Source organism: Lygodium microphyllum, chromosome 15 (assembly GCF_053477565.2).
Source record: "Lygodium microphyllum isolate KBCC chromosome 15, Lygodium_microphyllum_v1.1.10, whole genome shotgun sequence".
Lineage (NCBI taxonomy): Eukaryota > Viridiplantae > Streptophyta > Polypodiopsida > Schizaeales > Lygodiaceae > Lygodium > Lygodium microphyllum.
In genome coordinates, this window is record NC_141149.1 from 29,321,296 (window position 1) to 29,348,100 (window position 26,805).

A 26,805-nucleotide genomic window follows, 5' to 3' on the forward strand; every position below is an offset into this window, starting at 1 on the left:
ACTCTATCTAACCCAAAGGCTAGATCCACAAAAGTCATCCTTTTGCCATCTGGTCATATAGACCTCATCTAACATACAAGTTAGGACACAACCAACGTATGTGTGCACAGACATGGCTTCTTCTCATAATGGGGGCCTTACAACTTAGTGCACCATGGATCATTGGTGGCACCTTACAAGGGTGGGGCATTACCTCACCTTCCCCTTACTAGTTCGAAGTCGTGTTGCCTTGGCCTCTCATTGATGGGCTTTCACTTGCAGGCGGTGGTTGGCTTCTCTATTCATGATTTGACTTATTTTGCAGGAGCCTCATAGTGTCAATGGGCTTTAGGATGTTTGTCATGTTGTGTCTTTTTAGTCTAGGGTGGATGATCCACTCTAACAGGTTGAGTTCTCTCTTGTAGAACTTCATGCAATCTATGCCTCTAAAGTCTGTGCCCCAGTGTTGACAGCCTCCGTTTTGTCCTTGGTTCTACTAAGGATTAGCTTTGATAGGATACTGCTTGTTGTATAGGCTCATGTTGAAAAGTGGGTTATACAAGGATTTCAAAGAGTCTACTATGCCTTGGCCTTCAATCTGAAAAAACGCTTTGAAAGATGACATCAAACCTGCTAGTAGTAAGCAAAATTGAGGTGATTGGACAGGCATCAATTGAGACATGATGAAGCGAGGAGGTGAAGTCCTTTTCCCTCTCTCGAGGATGAGACATTGAGAGCCACTTTCCTTTCTTTGATGTTTTGGATGTGCGCTTAACAATGATGGGGGAAGGGGAAGAGGAGCGGAGTCATGCAAACTTTCAATTCGAATGGGAAACTTCCCGTTAGGAAGTTAGTTCCCTCTCCTTCTCTCTTGTTAGAGAAATTTCTTTTGCTTCCTTGCTCCTAAAGTTGTTATTTATTTTGAAAGCTTGTAATTTGCAAGGAGCATCTAGTTGTAAAGATACATAGAATTGGATTAAGAAAAATCCGTGTGATGTTCTCAATTAAAAGTTTTTGCGTATGTACAAAGTTAAGTAATTTAAATTAATTATTGGAAAAATAAAAACAAACATATGGAATTTGATTAGACATCCGACCAATTGTCTCAATGAAAGGTTTTGCGGGATCTACTTAGCATGAGGCTTTAATAAAGATGATCTTGAGAGCAGTCATTTCTCCACTTGTTCCTGTGAGTCGTCTTCCCCTTCCCTTCTCCTCCTCTAGCCATCGCTCCTCTCTGTGTCTTTTTCCATCCCGTGCCATGACGAGCAACAGCCCGGACCGTACCCCGGCTACGGCTATGGCGATGGCGGCAACTGCCAATGGCCATGACAGTACCAGTGGCCGCCATGACGTTACCACCGTTCCCACCAAGAACGGTCTCCACCCTACCCAGGAGGCACAGCCCCCCGTCGAGCAATTCCAAGGTCCTGATGACCTCAGAAGGCAGCAATCCGAAGGCAAATGGTTCCGCCTCACCAACTCTTGCTTTCTAGTTTTGCACCAAGGGGACATCACGGAGTGGCATGTAGACGGCAGAAGTGACGCAATTGTAAGTTCATTTTTGCAATTGTGTAATGAATACCTGCTTGAAGCCATACAACATAGATGATTCTGTCCATCATGTCTTTTTGATGCCACTGTAAGCGTCTTTTTGTAATTTTACAATGAATTCCTGCTTGAATTCATATAACATGGATGATTCTGTCCATCATGTCTTTGTGATGCAGCTGTAAGCTCCTTTTTGTAATTGCATAATGAATTCCTGCTTGAATTCATACATCACGGATGTTTTTGTCCATCATGTTTTTGTGATTCAATTGGAGGCTCGTTTTTGCAATCGTATAATGAATATCTGCTTGAATTGCCACAACATGGATGGTTCTGTCCATCATGTCTTTGTGATGGGTTTGGTGATGCACGTGGATGCATAAAAATGAACACACTGGCATAGGTTCTATTTGAGGGCTATGCCCTAATGTTTTTTGACCTCTGTACAGGTGAATGCTGCAAACGAAAATATGCTTGGAGGTGGTGGTGTTGATGGAGGTATGTACAATGTTCGATTGAAATCCTTAACATGACCAAATTTTTAAAAGTTGTGAAATGCAAACGTTTGTATCTAAGCCCATTTATTCATTATGAAATGTGCTGACAACACAGGATAGTTGTCAGATGTATCATCCTGCTTTTGATGGGCTGATTCATGGTCACACTTTCAAAAAGCAATTTGCATGACTTGTACCACATGTTACTGTTTATAATTAGAGACCATTTGAGAAAATGAGAAATGATTGCAATTTCTACTTGCCATAGAAGGCTTTGTCAGGTCATTAGGATCTTTCTTGAATTGTTTTATGCCGTGAACATACATGTTTCTTATGTTTGGGTGGAAGCTGACAATTGTTACCATTTCAAAGAGTTCTTATATTTAAGTTTTGACGGTTGAAACAGTTGCATTTTGAAACACATACAAGGCCCCTTCTTAACTAGTACATAATAGGTCATAGCCAAGCAGGCATGTCTATGGAACCCATTAAGCTGCTTGTATGGACCTTAAGGATTACCAGCAATGATCCTTCATCCATTGGAAGTCATGCATAGATGTTCAAGGGTGTCATAAATGTTAGGCTCAAAGATCATATGCACTTAACCATACAAGAGTATAATAGCCCATAAAGTAACTACGTGTGAAAACATAAAAATATGGTCCTTTCATAGCAAATGCTAGGCCATGTACGGATCCAAACTTGAAGGTGCACTAACTCTTACTTAGTAGGTAGCTTGTTAGAGACACCTTCATAGACTCCTAGGTGCTTTACTATATACACTTTTCAAAATAATATTGCCTACCTCAAGGATGCTTGTTTGTGAAAAGCACCATTGTAGATAGACAAGGACATTATCTTTGTTGAGTAGTGCTCTGGTTTTGACAATAGGACTTACTTGTGCTTGTGTCTGGGTGTGAATGATGAAACTCTAGGTGGCAAAGTAGATCTATATGCTATATTAGGACTTCTTGATGAAACCTCTAGACATTCATGGCTGGTCAGTGAGCATTCTTATTAGTTATTTGGTTGAATCTTCCTAGTAGGTACCAAACTAACAAGTATATTGGATTTTGTTAGTCTAGGCCTTGTGAAGAAATGCTTTAAACACAGAAAACACAAGACCAATTGTACGACAAAGCACAAATTGATAAATACAAAATAGGGTTAGGGTTATAGTAACTCAGAGACAATGAACACAATGAATAATGAAGTGAATGAATACTAAATATACAATTCTCATGTAGCAACCATACTATACAGTGAATATTGAACGTTGAACTCTCGTATCTCTAGGATTGAGGCAAAAGTTATGAGTTGGAGAGTGCCGTACTCAAAACGGATCCCGAAACGTAGCAAGGTATTCTTTGTGTGTCGAACACCAGCAAATACAGCCAGAGAAGGTTGGATTTAATGTAGACGATAGTGCAGGGGGAGAAAGACTAAAAACATAGGTACTCGAGGATAGAGAAAAGTGGTGGTAGAGTTGGAGATGGCAAATGCAAATAGTTTGGACAATGTAGATAACCTTGTGGAGGAGAGAGAAGATTAAATGCAATTAGTGCAAGGCAATAACACGTGGATGATGGCGATAGCTTCAAAGACCCTTGATGACTATAAACGCAGCTTGAATGATGACGTTAGCAGCTGGGGATGGATGCTTGATAGGAAATGCAAGTTTGGCAGTGATGGAGTAGCAGGTGACAGCTTGATATGGGTGATGAAGGTTGGAATTTGACGCTACATAGTATCAGAAAGCAATGGAAGACTCTGACCGTGATGTCTTCTGCGAATGGGATATGGCACTTGAAACGTGAAAAAACGAGATTGAGGGAGAGTGGTGGTTGTATATCTATTTGTAGAAAGTTTGGGATACCACTCTGCCTCGGCCGTGGAAGCTGCCATCGTTTTTGCTTACAGCTAGCCCAAGAGATTGGTGTCATGCCCAAGGTGTAGAGGTAGTTGCCATGGGGATGTTTGGTGTTAGGATCTCCCACTCAGTCAGAATTAGTGGAGTCTTGCAAGTATAAACCATTGTTGGGTGTAAAGGCCATTTACGCACTCTCCCGTGTATATATTACTTTACACATGTGAACTCACCCTAGCGGGTGTAAGCGTACCGTACCCTAAGTATAAATACATTCTTTTATCCTTTGTGTGTTCCACATTGGTACACATCTATCTGTCGACTCACTCTCACTCTATCATTGTTCAACATTGTTTGTTCTGGGTCATTGAGCTCCTCGATTAATGTGCCTGCTCTTAGCTCTCTTTCTCTATCTGCTTCCGCTTCAACTCTACAAGCTGGTATCAGAGCTACAATGGTTCTAGGGGTCCACAGGGAGTAGTTGCTAGCTACAAGCTTGACAGGGCATCGACAACTGACTCAGGTTACACGCAGGAGTGTTATAGGTGTATTAGTTTGGGGTTTGTTGAAGAGCGGGCAACTAGTCAACAACGTACGGGTGTCAGACGGGAGACGTAGGCAGTCGACGGACTGACGACCAGTCAATGGATTGACGACCAATGACGGACTGACGACCAATGCGACTGGCGACTGCGGCGTGTTGGGTGACTAGAGGAGGTGTGCGTTAGACACACACGCTTGACGGGCGACAGGGTGTCGGGCTGCACGGATGATGGGCAGGTCAACGCCCCCAATACTTTCTTTTTCTTAAAATCAAAAAATTTCAGTCTGATTTATTTCCCCCTCTTCCGGGTGTTCACGTGAGCAAGCACAAAGCCCGAATTTGTGCAAATTTCCTCCTTAAAATTTAGGGCTTTTCACAGATTTGGTGCTTGACACATATTTTAGTGACTTCTAAACCATAAATTGTAGACATTGAGTGCACAGGCCTCGGAAATTTTGGGGATTCTCAAATGCAAGTAAAATTTTTGCTTGGTTGAGTCAATTTCTTGGAAATTATGCACTCTTGGATCCCGAAATTTGGGGCTTTTGCAGAAATCTTGAAATTTCTGCAACATTAGCCTGTACTTGATGCTTGGGAAGATGTATTTATGCAATTGGAGCAGATTCACTGCAGAAATTTTGGGGCTTTCACATTGGTGATGTATTTTGAGTTGTTTTGAGACTGGACAGTGAAATTTGCAGCAGATTCACTGCTGAGTGGGAGTCTTTTGAGTTTTGGATGCTTCATTGTTGAAAAAGGGCAGCTTCTCTTGGCACATGTATTGCTGAATACTCATTATGCAGTGAAACAGTGGTAAATACAGCATTTGGGTCATTGCATTTGGGAATTTTGGTGATGTATTACTGAAGTGGGAGCTATCCTTAATGCAAATGTATCAGATTTGATTCATGCATATGTTGTAATTAGTACTTGAGACTGAAATTTGCAGCTAAACATCTGCTTCTTGGACACCTTGGAAGTACAAGAGTGTGTACTTGCTGTTACAATTCAGCAACCTTGCTATTGGCTGAAAGCATTCAGCCCTTTATTGCAATTGTGTATTGCTGAAGATGGCTGGCAGTGCATCTACATCTGACATAGAGAATCTCTTTGAGATTCGTAAATTCAATGGCAATGGTTTTGATCTTTGGAAAGATCGTATGCAGGGTATACTCTTTCTAAAGGATTGCGATGATACTTTAGAAGAACATAAGCCTGTTGCTTTGTCAGATGAGGATTGGGTTAAAATGAATAAAAAGGCCATTACTTACATTAAAATGGCCGTCACAGATGATAACTTGGTTGATATAAAGGGGCTTGATATTGCCTATGTAGTTTGGGAGAAACTCAAGGCTACTTATGAGAATACAACTCCTGTCAACAAGGTACATCTCATGCGGAAGTCGGTCAACTTGAAGCTTGATGAGTCCAAGCTTGCCTCAGAGCATTTGAATGCTTTCATTGGCATTTTGAGTCAGTTACAAGATGCAGGTTTGCCAGCTTTTGATCCTAAATTGAGGGCTATCTTCTTGCTCATGAGCTTGCCCAATTCATGGGAAGCATTGGTTGTGCATTGAGCAATAACCCCAACTTGACATTTGATGGTGTGCATGGTTCTATTCTAAATGAAGAGATTAGACGCAAGGCAAGTGGGGAAAAAAATGGATCAGCCTACAATGTAAGAGGAAGAACTAAAAAAAGATATAATGCTGCAAATAAAAATAAAAATCGCAGCAAAAGCAAGGAAAAACAGCAAGATGTAGCTTGTTATCAATGTGGTCGCAAAGGGCATAAAAAGCCTGATTGTAGGTACTTTGAAAAGGAACAAGAACGCAAGAAGCAAGCTAATGCAAAAGGCAAAAAGAATGACAAGGATAGCAGCTCTACCCCTAAAGAGATAGAAAAAGAAAATGTGGTATCTAGTTTTGTTATTGAGGAAATAGAAGATGATAAAGATGCTAATTTGCTGGTTGCATTTTCAGGTTCGCTTGCTATGACAGTGGAAGACATATATATCACTAAAACAGATGTGATAGATGCTTTGTTGTCAACTTATGATGGTTTGTCACAATCATGGATTGTTGACGGCGGTGCTTATTTTCATGTAACTCCATCTTTGGAGTGTTTTTCTACCTATGCAGAAGGTAATCTTGGAAAAGTCTACCTTGGCAATAATCATGCATGTGATATTGAAGGAATGGGCACCATACACTTGGCTCTAGAAAATGGTCAGGAATTGATTCTTCATGATGTTAGGTATGTATCTGGCATCAAGAAGAGCTTGCTTTCTGTTGGGCAGCTAGACAACAAAGGTTACTTCACTACTTTTGGTGGTGGTATGTGGAAAATACAGAAAGGATCTATGCTAGTCACTAGAGGTGGTAAAAAGGGGACTCTATATTCTCTCTACTGCAAGGCACTTCCTGGAAAGTTTGTTGCAGTTGCTGAAGTACAGTCACACATGGAGTTATGGCACAAGCGTCTTGGACATATGAGTCAAAAGGGTTTGCAGACACTCTCTTCATTTAGAAGAGTTGATGTGAAAAACTCAAAGCTTGACTTTTGTGATGATTGTGTTTTTGGTAAACATGTAAAGAGTCATACTCTCATTGAGCCTCTAGAAAGGCATGTATCTTGGATTTAGTTAATTTTAATTTTTGCACCATGCCTATAAAAACTGATAGTGGTTTTCGTTATTTTGTGTCTTTTATTGATGACCATTCTAGGAAGCTATGGGTCTACTTGCTTAAGCAGAAAAGTGAGGCATTGGATGCTTTTAAAAGGTTTTATGCATTGGTTAATACTAAAAAAGGCTTAAAGTTAAAATGCATAAGAACAGATAATGGGGGAGAGTATGTATCTAAAGAATTCAATAAGTTTTGTGATGACAATGGGATTAAATGTGAGCTTACAGCTCCTTACAATCCATCATCTAATGGTATGGTTGAGCGAATGAATCGCACGTTATGTGAGAAGATTCGGTGCATGCTGTCCACAACTAATCTCTCGCTCTCATTTTGGGGAGAGGCACCTAAAATCGCGGTGCATATTTGCAACTGATCTCCACATTGTGCACTTGAAAGTGGCATCCCTGAAGAGGTTTGGTCTGGCAAACCTGCTTCATATTACCACTTAAGAGTCTTTGGCTGCTAATGCTATGTACACGTACCTGTTGATAGCAGAACCAAACTTGATATGAAATCTCATAGAGGCATCTTCATGGGTTATGGAGATGAAGGTGAAATGGACTATCAAGTTTGGGTTCCAAGCATGAAAATGGTGCTACGCAACTGGGATGTGGTATTCAATGAGTCAAAGCCGTTGAAAAATGTCACATCTAATGACTCGGACAAAAAGAAAGTTAAATTTCAGCATGATCAATTACTTGAGCAGCCATCAGCCACTGAAAATTCAGCTCCTTTTGATGCTGATTATGACAATCAGCATATCATTATTGAGCCATATGAAAATGAGCAGCAAGGGGATGCTGAACATTAGCTTGATCACCAAAATCAGCATTCTGAAAATGAAATACAGTAGCCTGAAATTGTATTACAGCAACCTGAACATGCAGTTCAACAGCTAAACAATGAAGTCATTGACATTCCTTTGGATGTGGATCCATTACCTGATAACACAGATCATTGGGTAAGAATGTCTACACGTGTTAGAAGACCTATATAAAGATTTGATCCTTCTTTGGATTCCATTTTGCTCACAAATGAAGGTGAGCCTCTTACGTATAAAGAGGCCTTATCATGTGAATTAAAGAAAAAGTGGGAGCTAGCTATGGAGGAAGAAATGAAGTCATTGTATCAGAATGATACTTAGGATTTGGTTACATTGCCCAAGGATAGGAAAGCCATTCCTAACAAATGGGTCTATAAAATCAAATGTGTGGATGGCGAAGCCAAATACAAAGCTAGACTTGTGGCTAAGGGCTATACACAAAAGGAGGGTATTGATTTTCAGGAAGTGTTTTCTCTTGTTGTCAAAATGACCACTCTTCGAGTGTTATTTGCCATTGTAGCATCTATGGATCCTGAACTTGATCAGATGGATGTTAGAATTACATTTCTGCATAGTGATTTGGAAGAAGAGTTGTACATGAAACAACCCAAAGGCTTTGTTATACATGGAAAGGAGCATTTGGTATGTAAGCTTAAGAGAAGCTTATATGGTTTGAGACAGGCTCCAAGACAATACTATAAAAAGTTTGATGCCTTCATACTCTCACATGGATTTAAAAGGAGTATTTTAGATCATTGGTTATATATTAAGAAGGTTGATGATGGAAGCCTTATTATACTTGTGCTTTATGTGGATGATATACTTATTACCGGTAAGTATAAAAGCCAGATTAATGCATTGAAAAGACAGCTGAATTCAGCCTTTTCCATGAAGGATTTGGGTGCAGCTGAACATATTTTGGGCATGTTATAACACGAGATAGAGAGCAATAGCTCTTATTTCTCTCACAAGAAAAGTACATCAACAAAGTACTTGATCGTTTTTCTATGGCTAATGCTAAGCCTCTTGGTGTACCTTTTCCACCTTATCTTAAGCTTAGCAAAGCAGATTGCCCAAAAGATGATAAGGCAGCCAATACTATGAAGGGTGCTCCTTATGCTTCAACTTGTGATTCACTTATGTATGCTATGGTTGCCACTAGACCTGACATTGCTTATGTAGTGGGAGTTGTAAGCAGGTTCATGTCAAATCCTGGCAAAGCACATTGGGAAGTAGTGAAATGTATCTTACGGTACCTTAAGGGCATACAAAGAAAATGTATTTGCTATGGCAAGGGTATGTTAGATCTGCAAGGGTATTGTGATACAGACATGGCAGGTGACTTGGATACTCGCAAGTCTACTAGCGGGTATATCTTTACTTTGATTGGTGGGGCAGTTTCTTGGTGCTCTAGATTGCAAAAAATAGTAGCACTCTCTATCACTGAGTTTGAATATATTTCAGCCACTGAAGCTTCAAAAGAAGCAGTTTGGCTTGGTCGTTTGGTTAACGATTTTGGTCTGCCCCCCAAAACACTTGTACTTGGATGTGATAGTCAGAGCGTTGCATGCTTTAGCTAAGAATGCCATGTTTCATGCACGTACCAAACATATTAATATTCGGTATCGTTTTATCAGACAGGTTCTGGATAATGGTCTAGTCACCCTGACTAAGATCAAATCAAAGGATAACCTTGCGGATGTTCTCACTAAAAGTCTTGCAAAGGCCCCACATGAGTATTGCATTAAACTTGTAGGAGTGGGTTAAAGGTTTGCGTCGGACCTTTAAGTGGGAGGTTGTTGGGTGTAAAGGTCCTTTACGCGCTCTCCCGTGTATATATTACTTCACACATGTGAACTCACCCTAACAGGTGTAAGTGTACCGTACCCTAAGTATAAATACATTCTTTTATTCTTTGTGTGTACCACATTGGTACACACCTATCTGTTGACTCACTCACTCTATCACTGTTCAACACTGTTCAGTTCTGAGTCATTGAGCTCCTTGATTAATGCGCATGCTCTCAGCTCTCTTTCTCTATCTGCTTTTCTAACTCTATAACCATGGCCATAAGTTAGTCCATAACTATAGGTACATCTTAAATATCTTAACACACGAAGACAAGCAATCCAATGAAACATTCTAGGTGCATTAAAATACTAACTAAGAAAACTAAATGAGTACGTAAGATGTGGCGTAGTATGAATCAATCAAAGTAATTTTCCTACTAGGTATGAGCATCAAAAGGCTGACTCCAGGTATCCTTATGCAAATGGACAGTAGGATTAAGAGACATGGCCATTGGCCGTGTCTGATTAGTGCAATCTTGTTCCATTGATTTCCCTTGGATCTAACAATCTCCATCCCCAAGAAATAAGACAACAAACCTGAGTTTGTCATCTCGAATGTAGAGCAAACTTTTGCCTTGATATCTGCAATGGTTGCAGAATCTGAGCTAGTAAATAATATATCATCAACATACTGTAGGATATAGTTGACTCTTGTGCTAGTGGTGCATTCATATAGATTTGGAGCATAGGGGATAGAATGGTGTCCATGAGTCCATAAGAACTCGTCGACCTTTTGGTACCAAGACCTCGGTGTACGCTTTAGCCCATAAAGAGCTTTCTCCAAGCGAAAGACCTTGTCATTCCGATTAGCGGAAGAAAAGCTGGGAGGTTGCTCCACACAAAATTCCTCCTTCAAATAACTGTATAGAAAGGCACTTTTGACGCCCATTTGATAGATCGGTCAATTGTGGTGAATAGTGAGTACAATCAACAGACGCAATGATGTCAATTGAGCGGTAGGTGCGAATGTTTCTTCATTGTTAATGCCGTGCTTTTGTTTGAAACCTTGGACAACAAGGCGAGCCTTGTATTTATCTAGAGTACCACCAGCCTTTAGCTTGATTCTAAAAATCCACTTTGTTCTGATGACTGATTTGTAGCAAGGACGATCCACCAATGTTTAAGTTCCATTTCGATCAATACTATGTAGTTTTTTCTCCATGGTCGCACACCATAGAGGATCCTAGAGAGTCTCCTGCCGATTGTCTGGCTTAGAATGTGCAATGTAAGCAGCTATAAACATGAAGCATATGAAGTTTGAGGGGTGAGTCAAGTAGACCGTCTAGGGCTCTCCGGAGTGTAATTTGGTGGAAGAATCCCTGAATCCTACATGGTCTGCTAGTACGAGCAAGGTAATGGGTCTCGCAGAGGCCTGGAAGTTGAAGTATATGCAAGAGGGTCAGGAGTGGATAGTAGACCTAGCTCAGTAGGCACAATCTCAAATGGCGTGGGTGGAGGTGAAGAGTCTAGTGCAATGGATTGTACTACGTCCCTCTCATCAAAGATGACATCCCTTTAAATGATCACCTTGTTCGTTCAAGGATCGAAGAAATGATAGGTTTTTACATCGGAAGAATTGTCCACAAGATCAAGAGATCTGCTGAAGGTGTGAGCTTTTCTATATTGTCATCAGGAGTGTACATATAAGCATGACTATTGAAAACTCCGAGGTGAGAAATAACGAGTCGAGAGCCAAAAAATGCCTTGTACGAAGTCTTTTTAGGGATTGCTGCAGTCAAATATCGGATAAAGATGTACATAGAAGTGTTAACAGCCTCAACCCAAAGGCGCTTAGGGAGCTTTGCTACGAACAACATAGAGCGTGCCATATTTATGACTGGCTTGTTTCTATGCTCTACAACTCCATTTTGTGTGGGGGAGTTGGTAGAGGTGAGCTAGCGTGCAATGCCTTGCTCTTGTAGAAACTCAGAAAACTCGTGAGATGTAAATTTGCCTCTAGAATCACTCCTCATAGTACCCACACGACGACCAATTTGGTTATGGACCTGCAGCACCCAAGCACTAAAATAAGTGAAGACATTTGACTTGTGCTTTAGGAAGTACACCCACATGTATTTGGAGAAATCATCCACTATAAAAAAGAAGTACAATGTGCCAATTAAGGCAGTAGTGGATGTGGAATTACAAAGATCTATACAAATGAAATTAAGGGGTTTAACAACATGAGTGACAGGCTGCTAAGGAAAGGGCGTATGATGCTACTTACCGTGGTGAAGGCCATTAGGTTATGCCTTGGCTTGAGCAATCACTAAACCAATTTGAGAGTCTAGGACCTCGATTGTGGTCACGGTAAAGAAAACTACTCGCCACAGTTGGCAAAGCTGCTGAACGAACAACAAGTTCACCCCAAGCTCAGGGACATGATAGACATCTTCTATCAAAGCGAGATTTGGACCCTTGTCAATGGGAAAACTAACGCGACCTTGGGCGTGAATCTTGACAGAGGAGTTGTTTTCGACACGAACACTCTTAGCTGCAGGGGCTTGGGAAATGAAATATCTGCTATAGGAGTCATGTGATAGGTAGCTTTGCTGTCCACAAGCTAAATAGATATCGAGGTGTGTGGCTATGATGAGTGGGCCTTTGCAGGCATCTCATAAGGAGACAACTCGCAGATGTGAACGAGACTTGCATTCGATGTCTCTAAGGAGATGATGTGGGCCTCTGCAAACTAGTCAGACAAACCCCTTGGAGTTGAGTAGTTCGTCACAATTGTGATGACTGACCGCTGGCAACGTGGGTTTGGTGTAACTAGCCTTCCTCCTTGGATAGGGTGGTAAATAACTTGATTAAGCACTATTTACAGCAATTAACAAATTCACAAAATTGAAATGCACATTTTACCATATAATCTTGGACATTGGACATCTCGTTGGCCCCAAAACTGGCGTCCCTTTTGGTATTTATTTAACTTAATTGAAGAAGAAGTTGATGTACAATGGGATTCTCCCAATCCCTTTCAGTATTCCAACTCCCCTTGTTGTTCAAAATGACTTGCAAGTCTTTAATCTGATCTGCCCCTTGATTTGGGCAATCAATTGACCTTCACTTGCTTTGATGGAGATGGAAAATGCCCCAAATTTATTGATTTGCTAGTCTCTCCACCTGAATTTGACTGAAAACAGCTTCAGCCCTATTGAATCCAAGTCTTGGAGCTTCCAATTTTTGGCACGCTTCTTGAGGTTGTTGCTAAATCCTAATTTCTGCTGGCAGATTAGGGTTTGCAATAGAGAAATCTGAAATTTCTCAGCCTCTGGTGATCTCAATGCTGTGATATTGTAGAAAGGCTGGGAGATGAGAGAAAATGCTGAGAAGAGAGAAAATTCAGACTTTCTTCGCGAAGAACTGAAGAAAACTTATCATTTATTGTTGCTACCTTGTCTCAATAGCTTGTAGATGCAAAGAATTGAAGAAAATTAATCATTTACTGCTACTGCCCTGTCTCAACAGGCTATAGATGCTGTCACCTGTTGTTGATTGGTCTTCTCCTACTCCTGGCTGCCGTAGAAGGTCCTCCAATGGCTGCAAATCAGACTAGCAGCATCTTTTTCTCCTCTCTTGTAGGCTGAATACACTAAAATGCCTCTCTCTAGCCTCTAAATACGTTTTTTAGTCTTGCATGGGCATTTTTGATAAGTAGCACCCTTCCCAAATGGTTTTTCCAGCATTGTCTATAATTAAATATTAATTTCCAGTCTTTAAATACTGAAAATTAATCTAATAATTATTTCGGTGCTGAGAAAAATAATCTGACTGGCCAATAATTGAATTGGCTAGGCAATTTCCATTCTTGAGTGTCTCTGTGCCATCTTTGACTATTAGATTGGCGTTAAGTACCATTAAACACCACTTCTCGAATGTCACCAATTGACACTCATAGCCAAATGAATGACCTATGTCAACAATTGGCACCAGATACCACCAAGTACCTGTGCGGCATAACTTATAGTAACTTTTGTCTGTGACATCTCGTGATTTCCTTGAGTCCTGGGCTCGTAAATTTACTCTAATCCCAATTACACCTCGTATGTGCAATATTCACTTAAACCATGTGATTAAAAATTAATCCACATGTTAAGCGAGGTTTCAAAAATACATGTCCTCATGACAATCCTCCCCCTTAAAAACCTTGCAATTGTCCTTGATTGCATTGCCAGATGCATCAAAAGCAAAATAGTGGATTGGAATTTCTACAAGGTATCATAGTTAACACAACATTGCGCACTATTACTCAATTATTCCATATGCCCAACACATGCTGAAAATTACCAACCAATCATAACATAACATAAGACACAAAGAATCTCAAAAAACATTGCTAGATTATCATGTGACATGTCTATTTCTCATGAGCTTAACTCATTTGGCAAAACCAAACCATAACATTGCATAACAAAGCATGAACCATGGCTAAAACATCAATGGCATCATAACATATATTGTTGTCTATGGAACCAGGTGTAAACCATTGAAATCTGAGTATAATCTGATCACTTGCCGATCTGAGAATTGATCACAAATTGTTGCAAATGTGACCTCAAATTGATTACAAACTCATTGCAACAATTGACATTGATCAATTCAAAAACTGATCCCAAAAGTAATCATATTCAATTCTCAAGCTGATAAAAAATTGAGCTGAAACTGATTAGAATTTTTGTCTCAAAATTGAGGTAAAATTCATGCCAAATTGATTATAAGTTGATGCAAAAGTATAGTTCCAGTGCCTGGGTGAAACTCATACTCATTTGCATACATCTCACAGTGACTAGTATACTAAGTAGTGACCTCATGGCAATGTCAGCACAGTACCTTGGATGCATGTTGAATACATCCGAGATCCACTACATACGAGAGCTATCCATAATTGAAGGAGTGGAAGTGCTACCTTCCCCTTGAGCATCAGGCAATACTCCGGACCCTTGCTCTGCTGAACCTGACAAAGCCCGAACTAAAGTCGGCTCTAACTAAAAGGCATCTAGATAAAGCTGCAACATCTAGATAAGCTCGAATAAAAGTCGGCTCTAACTGAAAGGCATCTAGATAAAGCTGCAACATTCGAGGATGGTCTAGCAAGTCATCCTCTTCCATCCATTTGGCATCCATTGGTGAATAATTTTGAAATTTCACCAAGTATCTCTTGGAAAGTTTACCTTTGATCTTTCTTTCCTTATGTGCCATAATTTACTCGGGTACCAAAATCTCATCTAGCTCCTCAACCTCAGGCTGAATTTCAGCAGATATATCTTTTGGCATATCACCATGAAAAGACCTCAACAAGTTGACATGAAAGGCATTGTGTATCCGCCAATGTGGAGGTAATTTCAGCCGATATGCCACACCACTGATCATCTCCAACACTCGGAAGGGTCCATAGTATCTCATACTCAACTTCGGAGACAATCTTTCTTTTTCTTTCATCTTTTTCAGCCTTGCCTTTTCAAAACGCAGCAATACATAATCATCCTCTATAGACTACAAAGCATGCATGTGGCGATTGTTGGGATGTAAAGGTTCTTTATTCACCTCCGTGTATTTTACACGTGTATTGTTATGTTGTACATGTGAATGCACCCTTACGGGCCCTAAGTATAAATACATTTTATTCTTTGTGTACCAACACATTGTTGGTACACCCAAATCTGTTCGTCACTCTTACTCTCACTCTCACTCACCTGTTCACTTCCTGTGTTGCAAATCTTCACGCTTCCGCTATCCGCGCGCTCCAACAACTGGTATCAGAGCTGAGGTTAAGGTGCTCGCGCTCCTCGAAGTCCGTGTGAGACAACACCAGCTCTTCGCTCGCGAGAAATCAGTAAGTCGTCACTCATACAGGTCAGGTCGTCACTGTTTCCAGGCACGTGTATGTGCTGGACAGTCAGACGACAGTGTTGCAGGTCACGTTTTGTGCAAGCGACAGCCTGATAGACAGGCAACAGGTCGTTTTTGACTTGGCAGACAGGACAGGTCGTTTTTGACCTGGCAGGCAGGGACAGGTCGTTTTTGACATGGCAGGCAGGACAGGTCGTTTTTTGATCAGGCGACAGTCAAACAGGTCATGAGCAGCCAGGATAGGTCGTTTTTTGATCAGGCGACAGTAAAACAGGTCACGAGCAGCCAGGAAAGGTCGTTTTTTGATCAGGCGCAGGCTGGACAGACTGCGTGGCATCAGGCGCAGGTCAACGACTGGCTCCCGCAGGCTGCGTGGCATCTGACGGGCAGTGCGACAGTCAACGGTCGGTGACGGGGTGATTCGACACATTTTTTCTTCCAGAAATTTTTTACATTTCTCTAAGGTTTACTGCAAGCAACCCTTTTGCCACTGACGGGAGTTCGCGCGCGCAAGCACAGTTCTCAGATTTGGTCAAATTTGAACCTGGAAATTTGGGGCTTTTCCTAGATTTGATGTTGTTTGTGCTTGACAGTGACATCTGTGTCAGAAATTGCAGACATTGTGCGCATTGACCTCAATTAATTTGGGGATTTTTCAAAATTTGTTGGAATTTTGCTCATCTGAGTAAAATTTCTTGGCATTGGACCAAGGAAAATTGGGGCTTTTCATGTATTGATGCAATTTTGCTCAGTTTGGGTGACATTTGCGCACATTTGGACCTGGAAATTTGGGATTTTGTGCAGAATTTGATAAATTTCTGCATTATTTGCCTGTGCAGTGGCTGGTTTATGTCAAAACAGCAGAGGATTATTGCTGGTTATGCAAGAACAGCAGTGTATTTGCTGATTTAGCTTGTGCTCTTGCAGTTCAGTGTTTTTTACACTTGTACTTGTGAAAAATGGCTGCAACTTCTTCCAGTTCTGACATTAAAAGTTTGATGGAAATCAAGCGATTTGATGGTCAGGGCTTTGATATTTGGAAATATCGTATGCAGGGCATACTGTTCTTAAAGGATTGTGGGGATGCCTTGCAAATGGATAAACCCGCACAAATGTCTGAGGGGGATTGGGCCAAAGTCAATAAAAGGGCTGTGGCTTATATAAAGATGGGTGTCACTGATGACATTTTGAGAGACATTAAGGGTTTAGACACTGGTCATGCAATATGGGAGAAGTTGAAGACTACCTATGAGATCACCACACTTGTTAATCAGGTGCATTTAATGCGCAAGTTGGTGAATATGCGGCTGGATGAGTCCAAGCCTGCAGCTGAGCACTTGAGTGCATTTACTGGCATTTTAAATCAGCTCAAGGATGCAAGTTTGGATTTTGATGATAAGTTGAGGGCGATCTTTTTGATCATGACATTGCCTGACTCTTGGGAGACTTTGGTTGTTTCTCTCAGCAATAACCCCAATCTCACATATGATGGTGTGAGGGGTTCCATCTTGAATGAAGAAATTAGACGTAAGTCTAGTGGAGAAGGCAGCAACTCAGCTTATAATGTTAGTCTAGTGGAGAAGGCAGCAACTCAGCTTATAATGTTAGAGACAGGGCTGAAAAGAAAAATGCAAATCCTGGACAGAGAAGCAGGAGCAAGAGCAAAGGAAAAGAAAAGAGTGATGTTACATGCTATCAGTGTGGTCGGAAGGGCCACAAGAAGCCTGATTGCAGGTATTACAAGAAGGAACAAGAGAGAAAGAAGAATGCAGGAGACAAAAAGAAGAAAGAGGAAAAGACAGATGCATCTGAGGCAGGTAAAGGCAAGGAAAATGCCAATGTGGCCTCTAGTGTTGTCATAGAGGAGCTCTCAGATGCACAGGCTGATGTATTATGTGCAGTGGATTATGATGCCCTTGTATGTCACATGCAGGATATGCAGATCACCAAGGTTGATGTGATTGATGCACTTTTGTCAGTTAATGATTGTGTCACTCAGACTTGGATTGTAGACTCTGGTGCCTCTTTCCATGTGACTCCATGCTTGGAGTGTTTTGCTACTTTTGATGCAGGCTGTTATGGCAAGGTTTACCTTGGAAATAATCATGCTTGCAGTATTGATGGGATTGGCACCATACACTTGTCTTTGGATAATGGGCAATAACTTGTGTTGAAAGATGTCAGATATGTGCCTGGCATCAAGAAGAGTTTACTATCTGTTGGACAGCTTGACTTGCATGGTTACACCACACTGTTTGGTGGTGGTTTATGGAAATTAAAAAGGGGTTCCATGCTGATTGCTAAAGGAACCAAGAAGGGCACTTTGTATTGTCTGCACTGTAAAGCTTTGAATGGCAAGTTTCTTGCAGTTGCTGAAATTGGCTGTCATTTGGAGTTATGGCATAAGAGATTAGGCCATATGAGCCAGAAAGGACTTGATGTTCTTACCTCTTTGAAGAGGGTTGATGGAAAAGGCTCTAAACTTGATTTTTGTAATGACTGTCAGTTTGGAAAGCAAATGAAAAATTCCTTTTACTCTGGTGTCTCCCGTAAGTCAAATGTATTGGACTTGGTGCATTCTGATGTATGTAGCATGCCTTTGAAATCATTGGGTGGTGCTGCATACTTTGCCTCTTTTATTGATGATTGTTCCAGGAAGATTTGGGTTTATTTGTTGAAAAAGAAAAGTGAAGTGTTTGCTGTTTTTAAAACATTTCATGCATTCGTGACCACTCAGACAGGTAGAAAGTTGAAATGCTTGAGAACTGATAATGGGGGTGAGTTCACGTCTAATGAATTTAAGTCCTTTTGTGACTTGCATGGGATCAAGAGGGAGCTTAGAGCCCCTTACAGCCCTTCTTCAAATGGTGTGGCTGAAAGATACAATAGGACTCTATGTGAGAGAGTGCGGTGCATGCTGTCCAATGCTAATCTCCCTCATGAATTTTGGGGAGAGGCACTTAAAACCGCGGTTCACATTTGCAACCGCTCTCCAAAGAGGTCCGTAAATAATGGCATTCTTGAGGAGGTTTGGTCTGGCAAACCGGCCTCATATGACCATTTACGAATATTTGGCTGTGATGCTTTTGTGCATGTTAGAAATGAACTGAGGAATAAACTTGACCCGAAATCCACCAAAGGCATTTTCATGGGCTATGGTGATGAGGGTGAATTTGGCTATAGAGTGTGGCTACCTCAGTCCAAGAAAATTGTTCGCAGCCGTAATGTTGTGTTTAATGAGGCAAAGTTGCTGAAAGGTACTTTAGCCTCAAATGAAGACATGAAAAAGGTCAAATTTCAGAATTTGCAGCCACCTATTACTTCAAATAATGAGCCTCATGGTGCTGTACCATAGGCTGAAACTGATGATCAGCCGGTTATCTTTGAGCCAGATGATGATGGACAGCAAATAGAAGCACAGGGAGGTCATGGACAGCAAGATAGACTTGCTGATTATGAAAATGCAGGTGCTGGAAATGAAAATGAATTTGCGGCCACCTATTACTTTAAATGATGAGCCTCATGGTGCTGTATCATAGGCTGAAACTGATGATCAGCCGGTTATCTTTGAGCCAGATGATGATGGACAGCAAATAGAAGCACAGGGAGGTCATGGACAGCAAGATAGACTTGCTGATTATGAAAATGCAGGTGCTGGAAATGAAAATGAAGGTGCTGTACAGCATGAACAGCATGCTGAAAATGGCTTACAGCAGCCAATAAATGCTGAAAATAACATGCCTCCAGATGTAGATCCGATTCCTGAGAATGTAGATCATTGGGTACGCAGGTCTACACGTCTAAGAAGGCAGCCACATAGGTATGACCCCTCTTTGCATTATGTGATGCTTACTGATGAGGGTGAGCCTCTGACATATAAAGAGGCTAAGTCATGCAAATTCAGCAATAAGTGGGAGCTAGCTATGCAGGAAGAGATTAAATCTCTGTATGCTAATGATACTTGGGATCTTGTGTCGTTGCCCAAAGGAAGAAAGCCTCTTCCAAACAAATGGGTTTACAAAGTAAAGACAGTTGATGGGAAACCCAAGTACAAGGCAAGATTGGTTGCCAAAGGGTATGCACAGAAGGAAGGGATTGACTTCCAGGAGGTCTTCTCACCTGTCGTGAAGATGACCACACTACGTGTGCTTTTTGCTCTCACTGCTGTATTGGATTTAGAGCTGTACCAAATGGATGTGAAAACAGCTTTTCTGCATGGTGACATTGATGAGGAGATCTACATGAAACAACCCGAGGGTTTTGTAGTTCCTGGAAAAGAGCAGTTGGTGTGTAAACTAAAACGCAGCTTATATGGGCTGAAACAAGCACCACGGCAGTGGTACAAAAAGTTTGACATTTTTATGCTCTCTCATGGGTTTACGCGCAGCCATGCAGATCATTGTTTGTATATGAAAAAGGATACAGATGGCAGCCCTATCATACTTGTTTTATATGTGGATGATATGTTGTTAGCTGGGAAGAGAAAGACTAGCTTGGATGCTCTCAAAGATCAGTTGAAATCAGCTTTTTCCATGAAAGATTTGGGGAATGCAGAGCATATATTGGGTATAAGGATTCGTAGGGATAGAACGCAGAAATTGCTGTTCTTATATCAAGAAAAGTACATTGAAAAGGTACTGGACAGATTTAACATGGCTGAAGCTAAGCCTCTCGGAGTACCCTTACCTCCATACCTTAAGCTTAGTAAAGCCAACAGCCCAAAAGATGACATGGAAGCCAATGCTATTCACCTCCGTGTATTTTACACGTGTATTGTTATGTTGTACATGTGAATGCACCCTTATGGGCCCTAAGTATAAATACATTTTATTCTTTGTGTACCAACACATTGTTGGTACACCCAAATCTGTTCGTCACTCTTACTCTCACTCTCACTCACCTGTTCACTTCCTCTGCTGCAAATCTTCACACTTCCGCTACCCGCGCTCTCCAACAGCGATCAGTTGCTCTCTTCTGCTTTTCTTACGATCTTTGAAGTGTATATTTTATCTTTGCATAGGCTGTATCAAAGTTTTCCAAATAACAATCAGCCTCAAAATTCTTATCCATAGTGGGCACCTTCTTGCCACCCTCAACCACCTTAAATGGAGCTTTGTGTGTAGAACTATGCACTGTGTTGTTGTAAGCAAACTCAACCAAGGGCAAATATTACTTCCACCATGTCTTGTGGTTTGAAACATAGCATCTCAAAAGATCTAACATTGTGGAATTTGCTTCCTTAGATTGACCATTTGTCTGCGGATGGAAGGATGATGAGAATTTCAGCATGGTACCCATATTCTCAAACAACCCCTTCCAAAATAAACTGGCCATTCGGGGGTCTCGATCACTAATGATTGACTTTGGCATACCATTATACTTAAAGATGTGCTGCAAAAATAATCGTGCCATATGATCAACCTTTATTTTCTTCCTCACCGAAATGAAATGGGCTTGTTTGCTAAACCTGCAAATGATAGTCCATATCCCATCATTCCCTATAGGTATCTTAAGAAGCTCAAAAATAAAGTCCATTGCAATGCTCTACCAGGGTCTATGTGGAATAGGCAAGGGCTGTAACAAACCCTATCATGTTTTACCTTCTGGCATGCGATGCATGTCTTAACAAACTATTCTACATCATGCCTCAAAGCTGGCAAATCATAAAGTCGTCCATTTATCATGAGAAATCCATCTCTTAGCACAAAGTATTCATGACTTTGGCCGTTGCAAAGCTGATCATAAACATTAGCAAAGTCCGAATCAACAACATATTGCTCTTTCATGGCATCCAACTCAGTGTGATAAACCATGTTGACGGCTGAAATTTATGGCTTACGTGATAGTGCATTAGCCACAACATTCTTTTTACCATTAATATGTACAATCTGAAAATGAAACATAGAGAGAAAATTTGCCCATCTCATATGCTTCTTTGACAACTTTGTCTATGTTAGAAAGTGCCTCAAAGTTTGATAGTCTATCTGCACTGTAAAATCAACCCCCAACAAATAATGTTTTCACGCAAACAGTGCATGGATTACAATTAAGAGCTCTTTCTCATAGACCTACAAATTCTTTTTTGCACCATGGAGTTATAAGCCACAACTCGGCCGTCTTGCATAAGAACAGCCCCAATGCTATTACCACTTGCATCACTTTGAATTATGAATGACTTCCTTAAATTGGGCAATACAAGCACAGGATCTGAAGTTATCTTTTCCTTCAACTTTTCAAATGCTGAAATTTCCATAGCTGTCCATCTAAATGGCACATCATTCTTTCTCAAGGCATGCAATGGAGATGCAATTTCAGCAAACCCGCGTACATATTTCTTGTAGTAAGAACATAAACCCAATAAGCTGTGGATCTCATGCACATTCCTCAAAGGTGGCCATGATTGTATTGTCTCAATCTTTGCAGGGTCCATGCGAATACCATCAGCTGATACAATATGCCCCAAAAAGTGGATTTCATGCAAGAAAAATTCCTTAGATTGGGTAACACAAGCACAGGATATGAAGTCATCTTTTCCTTCAACTTTTCAAATGCTGAGATTTCCATAGCTGTCCATCTAAATGGCACATCCTTCTTGTGCAAGGCATGCAATGGAGATGCAATTTCAGCAAACCCGCGTACATATTTCTTGTAGTAAGATCATAAACCCAATAAGCTGTGGATCTCATGCACATTCCTCAAAGGTGGCCATGATTGTATTGTCTCAATCTTTGTAGGGTCCATGCGAATACCATAAGCCGATACAATATGCCTGAAAAAGTGGATTTCATGCAAGAAGAATTCACTTTTCTTGTCATTGATAACCAGCCAATGCTCAAGCAGTTCATTGAACACAATGTCCAAGTGTTTTCTATGCTTTGCCTCGTTCTTTGAATAGACAATCATGTCATCAAAGAAAGTGTCCACAAATCCTCTATGTGGCTTGAAGATACGATCCATTATCCCTTGATTTCCTCGGGTCTCGGGCTCGCAATTTTACTCTCACCCCAACTACACCTCATATGTGCAATATTGACTTAACCATGTGATTGGAAATTAATCTACATGTTAAGTGAGGTTTCAAAAATACATGTCCTCATGATAGCTTGGCCTTGCTACTGTCCTTGCATTCCCTAATTGGGGGTTACCATTGGGGTGCGGGGGTTTGATTCTTGGATTTTTGGCTGTGTGCCTCTTGCCTTAGATCGATGCTCATTGTCATGATGGCTAGCCTTTTGACAATGTTGACAATACCTATTCTGTTTAGGTACATTTTGCCATCTAGGTTTAAGAATAGATTGAGGGGATCCTTGGGATTCACTAGCCTTGTTTTGACTTTGATTTGAATTTTGTTTGCCCTTGCCTTGTTACCCCCTTTGAGACTTTTTATGTCCCGAAACGTTTCGGGTTTGGCCTGAAACACCACGTGGTGCCGGAAGGGTGGGTCCCTTTTTGCTTATAAAGGTTGTGATTGATCTGATTTCATTTGATCCACACTCAAAATGGCACATTTGTGGTCTAGAATAAATTATGTTTTCTTGAAAGGGCACAAACTTCCAAATTTTGACCATAAATACTGCATCCTATTCCCTGGAGACTTTTTATGTCCTGAAACGTTTCGGGTTTGGCCTGAAACACCATGGCACCATTTCGGGATTACAAAAACCTTTCGGTCCAGAAAATGCATTTCAAGAGATTTTGACCCCGTTTCGGTGTTTTGCTCCTTCCTAAGTTCCATTTCGGGCCGTTTTGCGTAACTATGGTTGCTTTAGAGCTTTTTGATGAAGCCACTAGACACCAATGATTGGTCAAGTGGTATTTATTCCTTGCAAGAGTCTGAACTTTTAGAACAGGTCAGAAAATGACAAATTGTAGCATTTCCATAGGAATTCTACTTAAACCTCCAGTTATTGAATGGGAATTCATTGGGAACTGATTGCCCAGCTAAATGCAAATTGTATAGAGACCAATCAAGGGTTTATACTGTGCATTCACATCTGGGGTAAAGGTACTTATCATCGTGGCTTTAGCTATAAGAGGTAAACCTGTGTATCCATGTGAGGATCATTGGAAAGGAAGATGTGAGGTTTGTTGTTGAAATGAGGTGGCAATGGATGTGTAGTGTTTTTGTGGATTGTCATTGCTACTGTTGCCCGTTAAAAAAAAAGAGCTTATTCTAGATGAAACAGAAAGATGGGTATTTTGTTTAATACACATCTTCTTAGCAAGTGATCAGCTTACTTCTATGTTGGTAGCTAAACGTCAAGCCTCAAGTGCAATTCACGGGTGCTTTTAGGATTTGCTGATTGGCCTCTTGGCAGTTATCTATCATGAGACTTTTATGTAAAAGGATAATCATTTACTTCTACTTTAAGACTTCGCTTTTTGTTACATTGTGGCAGCCATACACAGAGCAGCTGGCCCTGATTTGTATAGAGCATGCTGGAAGCTGAAAGAAATAGAAAAAAATGTTCGGTGTCGAACAGGCGATGCAGTTATTACAGAGTACACAAAATTCAGAGAAAGGCTTATTTAAAGTTAAAACTCTATTTTTATGGAATTGGTAGCATGTGCATGAATAATGTTCTGGTTAACTTTTACTGCAGTGGATTCCACTTGCCTGTCTGCAAAATTGTACATACAGTAGGGCCAGTGTACTATGGTAGGGTAGAGTCAGCACCACTTTTAGAGAGATCCTACAAGTACGTGTTTTTTTTCCTGGATGTGAGTTACCCTGGACCTTTGCAGCATGGGATTCTGATTGCTCGTGTCTGCATTTGCAGGAGTGTTCTTTCTCTCGCAAATCAGAATGCCTTGAAATATATTGCTTTTCCAGCAATTTCTTGTGGCGTTTATGGGTAACCAACATTAGTTTGTCATTTTATGGTCTGATTATGTTCAGTCTTTAGTTGTTCTGTCCTTTCCTATGTGTTCAAGTTCTCATTTTTTTTCCATTTACCAGCACTTGTTAGTTCCTCATGCTTTAATTCTGTTTGCTACAATTTTTTTATTAAACAAAAAATGGTGGGCTGCTCCATGTAAGGTTTCCACGTAGTTGTTCTCCAGTGTTTGTAAGTGCTATTGTTTATTATGTTGGCTTGCATTTTGTGTAGTTATCCTTATGATGAAGCAGCAGATATAGCTCTGTCGACAGTCAAGGACAATGTGGGCAACCTGGAAGAGGTACCCCTATTTCTGGACTTCTGTTGGTTTGCATGAAACTTTACTGGTAGTGGTAAGGATTGTTAGGACAGCTATACCTGTGTTTCCTGGACACAAATGTCATCTTCTGGCTAAATTTCCTTTTTGTAGGTTTGACAGTTAAGTTTTTCGTAGAGAGAGGATTGGCAGTTGACCTGCTTGTAGCATTGAAAGTTTAGAACTAAGTGGTTTGTAAGAGATAGATGGCAATGCTGTGGTTTAAATTGAGTTTTGCGTAGCACCTCAGTAAAGTCATACTTGATATTAGCTTTTCCCGATTCTATTCCAATTAAATTTCTTTCACTTGATATTAGCTCGTGTCATCTTAGTAAGTGTGGTGTTCTCTATATTATATTTGAAGAAATGCTTACTGGTCTATTGATGTAATGGGAGAGTCCTGGCTCATTGAGCACAAAGGTAGCACGGGGCTTAAATGACTTGTTTAGAGTGCAAAACTTCTCTGATGAAGTACTTTCTCTATAGATTGCCTTCTTGTATTTTTGAACCAATTTTATATTTCTTCAAATTTTCAGAGTAAGAATTCATAGGTTTAGTCTGATGTGCTTACTGGATCCAGAAAGCTGCATCACACTTTGTTCTGAATTTTAACATATGGTTGTGTAGTGCTGTGGGGTTTTAAGTCCTCGATCAGTTGATGTAGTCTAGGTTCATGCCATCAATGGTTTTCTCATTTCATGTGTTGTTTGTCCATGATGTTTGAATTTGCCAATAGTTGTCCCTTGCCGTGTGACAGGTGCATTTTGTTCTGTTTGAGAGGCCTGCATGGAAAGAGTGGCTTTCACAAGCAAATGAAAAGTTTGTCAGCTGTTAAGTAACAGCCGCTCCAGAGTGCTCAGCAAGTTTTGGTGCAGTATGGTGTTTGTATACAGTTTTGGGTCTTTCTTATTGTAGATGAGCAGGTTGTAGAGGCGGGCAGAGTTCCTGAAAAAAGAAAGAAATGTAAAGGCCAGAACTTGGAAGCACAAATTTTACGGAGAGGATTGAATTGATTTGTCTGATGATAATTTACAGAGTTGGGTCTTGTCACTGGTAGTTTTAAACTGCATTTTTACCCATTTTCGTCTAGCTTTGGGAAAGTTAGAAGTCCTCCAAAAATTGCATCACAAGAATATTTGCAGAGCGAGCTGATGCTACAAAATTTGTAACCGCCTTGAATCTCTTTATTGTTGTGAATATTCTCATGGCATTCCTGTTATTAAATTGAAGGATAGTTGTGGATATTCTCACTGGTATTCCTGTTATTAACTCGAAGGATAGTTTCCCTTCAACAAAATCTGTAGGCTTTTTAAATCATGATCTATCGCTTATGTGCATCTCAAGGAGTCACAGTGACCTATGTTTGATGTAGGCTATGTTCTGTCATGTCGATAGATATACTTGGTTAAAAGAACGGCCTATCGTATCTTCATAACTTTGAATCTTCTCACTAATCCACTTTCAGTTGATTTAGTACATTGATGTGCTTTCTTATATCCTTTTGCTTCCTTAAACTTCCCAGCTGGGAGTTACAAAAACAGTGATTGACATTTCTTTGATGTCCAATATCATGTGCCAAACTCTTGTAACAAAAACTTTGTTGAGAAGCACCAATTTAAGCTCCCATAATATACTGGAGGGTTTGTAATATCGCTTGGCTTGAATGATTCATGGCTAGTGTCCTATCTCTCATTGTAGCCTCTCAACTAGGTTAATGTGTGCAGTTGGTTTTGTTGGGCTTTTTGATTAGGAATCCAGGTAATATTGTGCTGCAGATATGGATGCAGTTCTCTGCGTTGTTACGTTGGACACGTATGCCAAAATGGCTGATTTCAAATCGAGTTAGTACTTGCATGCTCTTTTGTCTGGTTTTCTCATCTTTATCCATGGTGCAGACTTGCAATGGAAGAAAGTTGCACGGTGTTCCTTTATCTGTCAAGGCAATGCTAATTGAGTGAC

The 26,805-nt window shown here is 40.6% G+C and overlaps 1 protein-coding gene across 1 annotated transcript; it reads left to right on the forward strand.

Moving 5' to 3' along the window:
* Window positions 1–1,099: 1,099 nt before the first annotated feature.
* LOC148024385 (appr-1-p processing enzyme family protein) lies at window positions 1,100–26,075 on the forward strand. Its single transcript, XM_087694032.1, has 7 exons — window positions 1,100–1,531; window positions 1,980–2,028; window positions 24,051–24,153; window positions 24,255–24,350; window positions 24,432–24,506; window positions 24,762–24,831; window positions 25,604–26,075. The coding sequence occupies exons 1-7, from the start codon at window positions 1,133–1,135 to the stop codon at window positions 25,679–25,681; spliced, it is 870 nt and encodes a 289-aa protein (XP_087550158.1). The 5' UTR covers window positions 1,100–1,132; the 3' UTR covers window positions 25,682–26,075.
* The last annotated feature ends 730 nt before the right edge of the window (window positions 26,076–26,805 follow it).

Coding starts and splice junctions, on each gene's coding strand:
- LOC148024385 (XM_087694032.1), top strand. CDS start 1,133: ATGATCTTGAGAGCAGTCATTTCTCCACTTGTTCCTGTGAGTCGTCTT. Junction 24,351..24,431: donor CTTTTAGAGAGATCCTACAA/GTACGTGTTTTT, acceptor CTGCATTTGCAG/GAGTGTTCTTTCTCTCGCAA. Junction 24,507..24,761: donor ATTTCTTGTGGCGTTTATGG/GTAACCAACATT, acceptor CATTTTGTGTAG/TTATCCTTATGATGAAGCAG.